The 13,179-nt window shown below is 34.5% G+C and overlaps 1 protein-coding gene across 1 annotated transcript; it reads right to left on the reverse strand.

The window, feature by feature from the left end:
• Positions 1–6,294: 6,294 nt before the first annotated feature.
• LOC147407111 (scopoletin glucosyltransferase-like) lies at positions 6,295–8,781 on the reverse strand. The gene has a single exon (XM_086435504.1). The coding sequence runs from the start codon at positions 8,690–8,692 to the stop codon at positions 7,238–7,240; it is 1,455 nt and encodes a 484-aa protein (XP_086291630.1). The 5' UTR covers positions 8,693–8,781; the 3' UTR covers positions 6,295–7,237.
• Between the last annotated feature and the right edge of the window lie 4,398 nt (positions 8,782–13,179).

The raw sequence follows: 13,179 nt of genomic DNA on the forward strand, positions 1-13,179 counted from the left end.
AATGGATGATTTGGTTCAACATCTACATAATGAGCATTAGTTGACCAAGGCATAGATGTAAGAACTGGTGGGGGTTGCATTGGCCATGCGTTGGCACATATGGTGTGGTTAAGTAGATGTATGAAAGGTGGTAATGTACCATGCACCATTTAGCCACGAAATTGAACATGCCCACTGCTTGGGCTTATGGCTAGTGAAACAGCGTAAATACATGTCAAGGCAACTATTGCTAACCTCAGTTTGAGTGGTAAGTTGAGCTCATTTTGAGTTGTGACGTTCCTTGTAAAAGAAAATAAAAAATTCTTCCATAAGTTACTAGTGATGGTGGCATCTTAGTCATCAATAATAGATGTTGCCATTCCATACAATTTTAGTAAACTTTCAACGAATGTTTGTGCTATAGATGTAGGCGTGAATGGGTGGAATAATGGGCTTGCTTGGTTAAGTATGACACTCTTACCATCTGAATTCAGAAGCCCTTCAATGAAGTCTGTGGAGATATGTTTGTTCATTCTTTTTTGGGTGTATGCCAATGGTTGTAATAATATAATGTAGAAGGAGCTATTGTTTTATCTTTATTCCTTTGGCCTACATCACATTCAGCTACAAAATTCTTAATTTTCTTTCGAATCCCCTTCCAATAAAAGTTCAGTGCAACCCTTTTGTACATTTTCAGGTACATGGAATGCCTTAGCCGAAGAACATCTCTTGTACTGAAGAATCCAATTTTCATACTAATAATGGGGTAGTGACTCAATGATCAGTGGGGATTTTAAAATGCCAACCAGGCAAGTATTGTCTTCATACAACTTCAATGCTTTCCATCAAGCATACTAATGAGATGTGGGAAAAACGAAGACTGTAATTTTTGTATGTGTGAGATTTTAAGGCTCTCCGAAATCTACGGTTGTGATCATGGTTTCAAAACTTGTCCAAGACCGAGATGTGTTGCCCGAGTCGTCTTGGTATTAGGCATGGACGAGATGGATGGACAAGTCAATTTTTTGGACGAGATTTAAACCCCACATTCACTTTTTTCATTTTTGAATGAGATATCTCAAATGTATTGGAAAACTCGTCCGAGACGACTTGGTATCTAGCATGGACGAGAAGAGAAGCGAAACCGAGTTTTAAAACCATGGTTGAGATGGGGGGGGAACAAGTGTCATTTTTGTGAGATTTAGGCTCTCCTTCGGTCAATAGATTTCTAGAGTGTACTATGTGTAAATTTTTAGGAAAATTACTTAATGCACCCTCCAGGAGGAGTGATTTTTTGCTTACAGCCCAATATTCGTTTGACATATGGCACAAATGACGAAAGCAATTAGAGAGAAAATTTCTTCTCCTACCCACGGTGAAAAAATGAAATTTCTTGATTAGATCACCTTTTGGCATTCAAAAACATGATCCAATACCGTAATGTTGTAGAGGATAAAATTCCATGAATTGTAAAGTAAAAAAAATTAAAATAGTTATTTTTCACTGTTGGATTTTAATTTTGGATTTAGGTGCTTGGTAGCCATCCAATTTCAACACATTGGATCAAACTCGAAAAACCTTTTTCTTTTAGTATGATCACGAGTTTTTAAAGAAGAGTCCTAATAATATGACTCGCTAGGTGGTATACTCAAATGACTCCATGACGTGGACAACTTTGGGAACTATAGCTCTATATGCCTCGGGATACATTTTTTATGGTGAAATGCAATCATGTATCCCGAGACATGCAGATCTACGATTCTCGAACTTGTCCACGTCATGGAGTCATTTGAATATGCCACCTGGTGAGTCATATTATCACGGCTCTTTAAAGAAATCTAGAAAGTTGTGGTGTTTGATTTTCAATATGATAATCTATAGACCTCACCACCGTTTTCAAAATTTGAAATCTTAAAAATAAATTCATGGGCAGAAATGTGCAGGCAGGAGAGAGAAACTTTCTCTCTGTTGCATACATCATCCATGCCACATGTCAATCGGTTGTTGGGAGCATTGTGAGCAAAAAAATCACTCCTACGGGAGGGATTCTTTCTAAATCCCCCTAATTTTTTCGTGATAACTTGATGGTCCATTAAGTAAACTTCTTCTTTCTTAATACCCCCTCCCTCCCTCCCTCCCTCCCTCCTGAATTGTTGAGATCAATGATTCAAACTTTCAAGATCGACAATTCAAATCATTGAGATCGATCTTTATTCTAATCTTGGATATCATCAAGATAAAAGGTGAAAAATGTCAAATTCAATGTTTGAACTTGTGCATTGAGATCGACCTTGTTACAGTCATTGATCTCGACATTTCAACATGAATCATCATGATCAATAATTTGAATCTCCATCTCGAAGATTTGAGTTTGCCATTTTACTAAGGTGAGGGACTATTGACTATTGACTATTGAGAAAAAAAGATTTTACTAGCTGGATTGTTAAGAAACCGCACCAAAACTCAGGGTGCATTTCGGAATTGATACGTCCCACCCACCAGGTCTGTTAAGTAATTTTTGTGTTTCTGGCTCTCCCTCCATCAACCTAAGGATAAGTTATGGGAAAAATAGAACCATGGAGAAATTTAGAGAAAAAAAAAAGTAAAAAAAGAAAAAGAAAAAGAAAAATACCATAGTGGGTCCCAAATTTTTTATTGGATTCTCATTAATGTCCAACTTTCTAAATCCCCCTAATTTTTTCCAACTAAATTCCATTGGCTTTAAAAATGTAACATATCTAAAATACATTTTCATATGTACAAAGGTATACTAGCCCAAGACTATCTTCTTCTTTTTAAATGAGGTGATCCTGTGGTAGCAGTCGGCCCAATTTGGTCCATCAACTTTGCCCGACCCAAACAACCAACCTTCTCCAACAGGACTAATCCTTGGACTACACGCACCATCCCACCCTATCACGTGAAGTTAATTAAGTAGCCACCATTTTGGTGGAGGGACATATAAAAATTTGAAGTCATGACTTGAGGATCCCACCCAATCATTTTTTATCATCTCAGCTAACCCCCAACGGGTAATCTAACACTATCTCTCTTAACTTTCTTGAGATTTCTTATTATTATTACATAACAATCCCACAATTTGTAATTGCAAAGGGTTTATTCATTGTTTTAAAGATTTAATCTTTCATGGTGAAGTATGGTTTATTCTCTATAAAGATGTGTTATTAATTAATTATTTTATTATAAAATTATACTATTATTCACTGTTAACCAATTCATATATCATTCATGAATCAGTAATAATTTCGCTTCTTGATAATCTCAAGCTATGAATTAATTATTTTTGAATTTAAGGCAATATATTTGATATTTCTAAAATGTGATGTAACTTTTGATCTAAATGCCCATTTGTTAGCACGAAAATCCTATGTTGTGGTGTATCATCCAATTTGCCTCATTTTTTCTCAATTTTCTAACACAACATATTATCACGTAAGCCCATATTATCACTTCCACAAATAAAAAAGAGTCGCCAAGCAGTACGGTGTCTTGTTCCTATAGGTAGGAGCAGTATCCACATGGCATAGTATTATAGGAGAGTAAACATATTGGGCTGCACAAAACATAGAGAATGGCTTGTTTAGCAATTCGATGTGTTTTACTCTTTAATTAAAACATGAGTCGTGATAATCTGACTACCTCATGTGGCATACTCAATCGACTAATTGACATGACAAGTTCAGGAATCGTAGATCTATGCTCCTCAGGATACATGATTCCCTCGAGATATACTTTTTATGGGAAAATGCAGTCGTGTATCCCAAGGAGTGTGGATCTATGATACCGAACTTGTCATGTTAGGGTAGTCGATTGAGTTTACCATGTGAGGTAGTTAGATTATCACAATTCTTAAAATATGCCACATAAACATTATTCCTACTCTCTATGAAATGGTCACCTTAAAGCAACTCCAAGGAAAATATTCAAAAGGACTAGTCATGATATATAGTCATTTCATTATGAATAGTTATTTTTGATATTCAAAGGGTATACACTTCGTCATGTTATCTGAATGATTATTCATAAATATGTTAATATTTTTTAATTGAAATGAAGATGACTAGTGTGTTGTACACCCGTAAAAATAAAAATAAATCTCCAAATAGTAATTGTGGGATCTATAGTGCATTGGAGATACACTTCGAATTTAGCACTATAAAACCATAGTTGAGAGGAGATGGTGAGCTATCACTTCTTTAACGACCCTTAACTTCTTTCTTTTGCGGGGACACTAATTGAAATAGAGTCGTGTTGGAAACACATCTATTGTTCAGACTTGTGAGAATGCAGTAAATACCCTGTGTCATTCTGGCATTTTCCATTGAGATATAAAAAAGGAAAATGATGGACTGTGTGCGTCGGACACTGTATTCGACATTGACTTGGACTGTCCAACATTGATTTTTAACTTGTATGTCGAACGAAACAAATGTATGGTCATCAATGCACTGCCACATCGGTTCCGTGTTGAACGTAGTGTCCAACTCAGACAGTGTAACACGACTCTATTAGAAAAGGAATGTTGACAGTGATGCACATAAATCTGCTTGGGCTTGAACTTGAAAAAAAGTTGGGTGTATATGCAAAGCCCCTCTTCAAGTTTTCCTGCTTAGGACAATTTCCTGCAAGTTGTTAGTCCTAAAGACAAAACCCAATCTTCATAACCTCTTTTGTTTCTTTTTATATTACCACCACTTTTCTTTAAGGAATTTTTTTTTTTTTTTTTTTAAGTTTTAAATGAACTTTTTTCCAATTTTTTGTCGTGTGTAATTGTGAATTGGTGTGTGATTTCGTAGTTCAAGAAGAGATTATTAGAGGGGGAAAAAAGATGACAAGGCGTGCTCATCACATCAATTTTTTGCGAGTCCGTTTTATTCGTTTCTTATTTATAATCATTTTTCCCAAAGGGTAAGGATTTTCTTAGTCAAGTATTTTCACTCGGTCTGAAGTAGCAAAAGCATAAAACCATTGATCGATTTCTTGTGCATCGAAGCATCCTGAAAAAACCAATTAACGGTTCTATACCCTTGCCACATCAGATCGAGTGCAAAATACTCGAGTAAGAAAATCACAGCTCTTTCCCAACTGGATGCACGTTTTGGAGACTGCACTACTGAGACAATACACGTGTATCGAAAAGACACCTTACAAGTCCTTCAATAGACGTTGGGAATGTATGAGAGTGATTTTTGCTAATCATGATTTGTGAAAATTTTGCTCATTAGCACAATAGACACCTTACAAGTGGTGAAAATGATGTAAACATTGAAAGAAAAAATCTCTCACGCATGTCCCCCAATCAAATATAGGGTCTTTGGGCCACATGGATTACAACTTTAGAAATATCTAGCAACACAGGCACAAATTTCTAAATTTCATAAAAAAACTCATTCAAAAAAAAAGTCGAGAAAAGAAAAAAAAAAGTGTCAAATTTGATCTAAGATGTTGAAAATGGACATCTACCAAATACCCAAATTTAACATTAAAATTCAATAGTAAAAATTAATTTTTTTATTTCAAATTCATAGAATTTCATCCTCTACGACACTGTGGTATTGAATCATGTTTTTGAATGTTAGAAGGTGATCTAATCAAGAAATTTCGTAATTTTACAATGGGCATGAGAGAAATTTTCAATCTTATTGCTTAGGTCATCTGCTCCATATGTCAAACAGATGTTGGGCTATGAGCAAAAAAATCACTCCTTATAATCTATGTCATTTGCACCACATGTCAAGTTGCGATTGTGTTGTGAGCAAGCAATTACTCAATGTATGGTGTTGGTGCAATCTCAAGCTGCTAGAGTGGGGTATTTTATTAGAGTCGTGTTGGAGTGACCTTAAGATTGAATCTTATATCACTCGTTTTGACTTGAAAGTGGATAGGAATCATAGATACTTTTTCACTCATATCTTAAGAAAAATAATTTTGGTTCCCATAAACTTTCACATGAGGGTGTATGATGTGAGGTCCAATCTTGAGATCACTTCTGCATTATTCATTTGATTAAAGTGTGATTTTTAAGATGAATCGTCCTAGAGTGACCTTAAGATTGGACTTCACATTGCACATCTTGACGTGAAAGTAGATAAGAATCATTGATGCTTTTTTCACTCTTATCTTGAGGAAAAGCATCTATGATTCCCATATATTTTCACGTTAATGCTTGCCATGTGAGATCTAATCTTGAGGTGATTCCAACAAGACTTATCTAAAAAATCATAGTTTAATCAAATGAATAATGTTGATATGACTTAAAAATTGGACCTCACATCACACATTATGACATGAAAGTACATGAGAATCATAGATTCATTTCCTTAAGATTCAAGTGAAAAAACATTTATTATTCTTAACCACTTTCACGGTTACTCTGGTACAACTCATCTCTAAAATCACATTTTAATTAAATGAATAACGCTGAAGTGACCTGAAGATTGGACCTCACATTACACACTCTCATGTGAAAGTGTACAGAACCGTGAAAAGAGTCTGTGACTCCTATCCACTTTCACGTCCAAATGACTGATATGAGATCCAATGTTAAGGTCACGCTGGCATGACTCTAATCCAATAATAGAAAAATCTACAAGCACGACACATTCATACAAGTACAACCATCCATTGTTCCTTCGTTCCTTTCTTATGTGATTGCCATATATATATAGGGGGCGGTTCAAGGGACATAAAAAAACATATGTAAAAACAATGGTTTTTCAAAATATGGGTTAGAGGTTTTGGATTGAGCTGATTTTCTACAAGGATGGTCACTATGTTGAGAAGATCACCCTCACAAAAAATCAGCTTAATCTGAAACTTCTAAATCCATCAAAAGTGACTTGTAAATTATTGACAAAAATTGGAAAAAAAATCGACGGTCCACATTCTAAATCATTTTTAATGGGGTTAGAAGTTTCAGATTGGACTGATTTTTTTTTGGATGATCTTCCCATCATAGAGATCATCTAAAAAAAAATCAGTCCAATCTGAAACTTCTAACCCCATTAAAAATGATTTAGAATGTGGACCGTCGATTTTTTTCTAATTTTTGTCAATAATTTGTAAGTCACTTTTGATGGATTTAGAAGTTTCAGATTAAGCTGATTTTTTGTGAGGATGATCTTCTCATCATAGTGACCATCCTTGCAGAAAATCAGCTCAATCCAAAACCTCTAACCCATATTTTGAAAAGCCATTGTTTTTACATATGTCCCTTGAACCGCCCCCATAGATATATCTATGGCTGCTGATACACTCTCAACTCCTCGATCAAAGCATTTAAGTCCCCGTAAGACGACCCACCTTCAACCACAGCTCTCTTAGCCATCTCTCGAAGCTCCTTTGCTCTCATTCTCCTCTCTTCTGCTTCTTCTCCACTTTCCATCAACTTTGTTACCACCTTCTCTATCTCCTCCCATTTCATTGAAGCATTTCCTCCAGCAAGTTCCCATGACTTCCACTCTACAACTCCAATCCTAATTCCAGTCCTCAGAACTTCAGTTACCAGCTTCTCGTTATAGAATTGCTCCGCGAACAGCGGCCATGTGATCATCGGCACCCCTGCACTCACTCCTTCCAACACCGAGTTCCACCCACAATGAGTCAAAAATCCTCCAATAGCCGGATGATCCAGAATAAGCACTTGTGGTGCCCAATCTTTAATTATCAAACCCTTCCCCTCCATTCTCTTTTCGAAACCTTCGGGCAACCATTCTTCGTCTTTCTCCTTTTCTGTCATTCTCACAACCCAAATGAATGGGAATCCAGAAGCTTCTAAACCCTTGGCAATCTCGATCAATTGAGAAGCACCGAAGCGAGATATACTCCCAAAACTAACATAAAGAACCGAATTGGGTTTGTTGGAGTCGAGCCAATTCAAGCAGTAGTGTTCATCTATGTTAGCTTTCTTACCCCTCTGAACCTTATCAATGGTGTTTCTGTTGCATAGAGAAACTGGGCCTATGTGCCAAGCTTTCCTTCCGAGGTTCTTCGTGTAATGCTCGACATAAGCCGGCTCCAACTCGTAGAAGCTGTTTACCAAGACCCCATAGCTTCTCATTGCTGATTCTCTTACTAGTTCCATTAATCCGCTAAACAAGTCGTTTGGTTTTTTAACATGGTCAGCCAACTCTGACCGTGTCATCTCAATTTGGTCCGGAAGACCAGGCACCACAAACTTCTCTTTATCAGATGTAACTTTTTCATGAGGTGCATAGCATTTTATGCTCTCTAAGACACACATAGAAAAGTAGCTCGTCCCGTAGAAGACAAGTCGAGGAATACCAAATTTGGCTGCAACATCAGTCACCCAAGGTATGAACATGTCGGCAACAATGCAATTGGGATGATGTTGTTCAAAGAGCTCCTCGATTTGTGGTTGAAGCATAGTAAGAGCATGGAAAAATTTTCCAGCTAATTGTGGTGAAGAGATGCTGTCGGCGCTGTCAGTTCCCTCGGGCAATCCAGCCTCGACGGAAGGTAATCGAACAATCTGAATATGGAGATCATAGCCTGATTGTCGATCTCGGTCGATGGTCTTCGAGAAGAGAGGAGCGTTGGATGGAGTAGTGATAATAGTAGACTTCACACCATGTAAGGCAAATAGTCTAGCGATGTCTATCATTGGGATCATGTGACCATGAGCCATGAAAGGGAAAAAGAAGACATGAAGTTGATTAGATTCAGACCCCATGAAGAAATAATATTTTGGAGGAAAAATAGAGATTTAGAAATGAACAATGAGAAGAAATGAATAAGTGTTGGGTGGTTTGATGTTGGAGAGAAAATTGGTCTGTTATTTATAAGGAAACCCTAGCTTCAAGTAATGGTTGAGCCTCTCTATCAAAAATTCTAGGGATTCCCAACAAAAAATTATCACTAAGACATTTATATTGAATCCAATAAAGGATAAGACTCTAAGGAAAATTTTTTTGTCAATATCGCAATAATTTAGAGCTTCCAGAAGAATTTTCGTAGAAAGCAGACTAAGAAAAAGTTGACTTGGATGCTTTGCACGACTTGGGGATTTTTAGAAGAAATTGGTGGTTCGACCGGAATTGGTTAACATATCGTTTCAAACTGTGATATTTCAAAAACCGGAAATTTTTTGTTTATTAAATGAAATATAAAATTGTGTTAATTTAGGAAATTTTTTCTTTTAAGGAAATATTTTATATTAAATCAATCCACTGATTTTGTGAATGAATTTTGGAAAGTTATCTTTTAATGCAAGGTTTTTAAGAAAGCAAATTAATTTTCTTTAACAGAAATAGTAATTAACAAATAAAGTTTTAATAAGGGTAAATTACACTTTGACCTACTGTAATTTGGTATAATTTCATTTTGAACCCTTCACATTTTGATAATTATCATTTCCTTCCCTTTGACTAATGGGTTAAAATTTAAATGCTATTTTACCCTTTTATTTTATATTATTTTATATTAGAAAAAATAAATTTTAAAATAATAATTAAAATGCCCCAAAGTATTCATTAAACTCATTTTTTCAGATGTATATTTTTGTTGATACAAAAAAGAATTAACATTTTAGAAAGGGTAAAAGGGAATTTAACTTTAGGGTCAAAATGGAATTATGCTAAATTATAAGGGGTCAAAGTGTAATTTACCCTTGTAATTAAATAGATTTAAAATCTTCTTTCACCTAGAAAATAAAATAAAATAATTTAGGAAAGACACTTCATATTTTAATCTGGGGCATGTGATACTGTGATTAATAGATGGTCATGGAAAAAATTCTTTAATATATATGAAAATTGGTCCAACCAAATTAAATTGGGATCGACAGCGGTTCATCCAATTGAACAAATGGCCGGTCTAACCATGGATGAGTACCGACAGTCCTTATTGTTTTATAGGGTTTTATTAACTTGTTCCCCAAGGATATAATATAATGATATTATAAAAAAGAGAGTACTGTGTGCAATTTGGTTATTTAAAGTAAAAGGATTGGTGTGGCATTAACAAATAGGTGCGGCAATAGTATCTCTTTAATAAAATATATGGTGGAGACGTAACCGCGTACGTCACATATAGGAGTAAAAAAAGTCATGAATGCTTTTCCTCGATGTACGAGTAAAAAAAAAAAGCTGTTTGTAGAAAATGTTTCTTTGACTAGGATACGAACAACTTAAGTCAAGAACGTCTCTTCCCTCTTGTCAGCATCAACCAACGGCTGAGATGTTCCCTACCAGATATTGTGCATCAAACGTAGTTGAGGTTGAGAAAGTCCTTTGCTATTTGTAGAAAGGAAAATCACTAAAAACTAATAATTGTACAATTGATTCGGTATATCTATCGATCATAACTTTATCATGTGAACGACGTCAATTTGATTGGAAATATTAGGATAAGAAACTAATAATTGCATAATTGATTTAGTATATCTATCGATCATAATTTTCTCATGTGAATGACTTCAATTTGATTGAAAATATTAGGATAAAAAAATAAGTAAGATCAAGTCTTAAAATTCTCGTTGAAATCTTTCTACATGCAAAGAAAAAAAAGAAGAAGAAGAAAAATCGTTCGATATTTTTAGGTAAGTAAAATAAATAATTTAAGTTAAAATACATTTATTAGGTGTATGCAATTATGTACTTTAGAGTTAAGATGTGGGTATGACAAGAAAGTAGGTACAGTTGGGCATTTGGTTTGTGTAAATAGAATGACCTTATGATGAATTTTAATGAAAAAATTCAGTCATCATTTTTTTAGTGATGGAAACTCTTCAAAAATAAATAAATGAAGAAAATCAATCAAAATATTCTTCAAATAATCAATTAACCAACAAAAAAAAAATAATTCAAAATTCTACTAAAATAGAAGTTTGTAACTCCCTTAAGGCCTTTTAGAAAACGTCAAAAACTTTTTTTCTAAGTTAACAAAACTTTTAAAAAATAGCAAGAGAATCAATCCTAACACTCATCATCCCACCAACCTCTCTCTCTCTCTCTCTCTCTCTCTCTCTCAACTATCTCAAAAACACTCTTGAAGGACATACACTTTTGATGACTGTTCCTCGGATCAGGTCTCTTCAATCAACCTTTCCATCTCTATATTATTGTTATTTAATTTTCTAAAAGAATCATCTTAAAAATGTTATGATTTTACTTCAATTTTGTGATGTACTTCATCTAAAGAGAAAGAAATGAGTGAACCTTCGAGAGAGTTATGAAGTCAAGATAAAAAATTATTGAACAAGTGAAGGAAGTTCTGAAAAATATTTTTGAACACTACAAGATTGATGATGATCCTACAGGAGTGAGTGTGATATTCTTGCAAAAATGGAAATCCTCTACAACCTTATGGCATCAAATGTGATAAAAAAATTTCATTTTTTTCATTCTGACCAAGAGAGATAATTTTTTCTCTTTTTTATTTGTCTTTTGTAACCATGTATCAAACCACTATGGGATTGAGAGCAAAAACCTACTCTCATTTAGACTCAATGCAACAGATTTTATGAGCAATTTTTTTTTTTTTTTTTTGTGTGTGTGCCAATAAGTGAGGATATTTGTTTTGTTCTCAATTGGACCAAATGTGAGTGACTAGATTTATAGATTGTTAATTGAACACGTCTTGGTTATTCATTCTTGATTTATAAGTTAATCCAAGACAATTTGACCAATTTTTAATTTTTATACTTTTTAAAGTCAAGGAGCCTCTTAGAATACCCAATTAATCCTCGAGATGCATGTAGTTCCCTCCCCTTATATACACTAGGTAAGTTCTGGGATAAATCCCTGAGGGTGGTCCCTAAAGGAGGATTCAAACTCAAGACCTGTATTTCTTGAGGTGTGGTCTTGGCTATTTCACCAACTATTGGGGATTTGTTTTGAACAAATTGAACTCTAATTAGACCAAGGTCCAAACAATGAGAGTAAAGCCTCTGTAGTACATGTTATTTGTAGTTACATTTAAATAGTATAGATTGCCTTCATGAAGACAAAATCTACACCTCAGACTTGTATGGGTCATTGTGTAAATCATACTGTTTTTTAAATTGACAAAAAAAAAAAAGATAATTTTTTATAGTTTGACGAAGGCTTTGAAATGAACGATCCATGGCATCCAATTTTAATACACAAGGGATATTGTGAATATGTGATGTGGCTCTCCCTTAATCGTCAAATTCCACTACAAAGAACTGCAGGAAACACATATTAGAGAGGATCTGCTCCCCAATAACAACGAGCAAAAGAATGGGTCTAATCATCAGTTCAGTTTTTAAAACATTTCACCAAGTAGAAGGTACTAATAAATTGTGATATCAATTTCAACTCCAATAGACAGTTTGTTCATCGCAAAGGTAATTAGATTTAGGAAAATCCAACACACACACATTCATTATTCCTTCCTCACTCCTGTGTCTCCGTTTATGTCACCCCAGCACAACTCATAAATTAAAAGTTCTTGACTAACATTATCGCACCTATATACAAATTGGTCGTCAAGGAAATGTTGCTTTCAAGGTTCTTGAAGGAAAATGACTCTATTATGAGAACAACTTTGATCTTCGATTTTATTATTGGAAAAGTGAGAAATGCTACCTAGCCTCAAACGAGGGTCTAATCTCTCCGTCAAACCAATGGCTGAGATGGGAAGATGTTCCCTAGAGAACCAGATGCTGTTTATCAAGTGTAGCTTGATATTAACAAATTCTTTTATTATTTTATTAATGCAGAAAATGTGAAGTGGCCTCCAAGAAAATTCCTTGCAGCACACTATCCAATTTAATAACTTGATTAGAGATATAAAAATATTAAATTTGATTATTAAAAATATCAAACCAATGAAAAAAGATTCAACAATTATTACCACAAAAAAAAAATCAAATTTAATCATTTTTAAATAATTGCATATTAGTTCATAAAAAAATTGATTTAAAGATTTGTAGGTCTAAAGAGTGTTTGACAAGACACTGCAAAAATTGACATCTAATTTGTTAGGGAATGAAAATTTCATGTTTCAAAGGGAAGTATTTGTTGTTTAAGGATTGTAATATCACCATATGGTTAGAATTAGAGATTGTTCGGACATCCTTTTAAGGTTAAAAAGGTAAAAGATGAAAAATGGTAAGGTCAGACAGATATTATCGAAGAAAAAGTGTAACAAAGGAAAAAAGAGGAAAATTGTAGGGCTATTTATTATTGAAAAGAA

The sequence above is a fragment of the Akebia trifoliata genome, chromosome 3, assembly GCF_017979445.1.
Source record: "Akebia trifoliata isolate Shusen 1 chromosome 3, ASM1797944v1, whole genome shotgun sequence".
NCBI classification, from domain to species: domain Eukaryota; kingdom Viridiplantae; phylum Streptophyta; class Magnoliopsida; order Ranunculales; family Lardizabalaceae; genus Akebia; species Akebia trifoliata.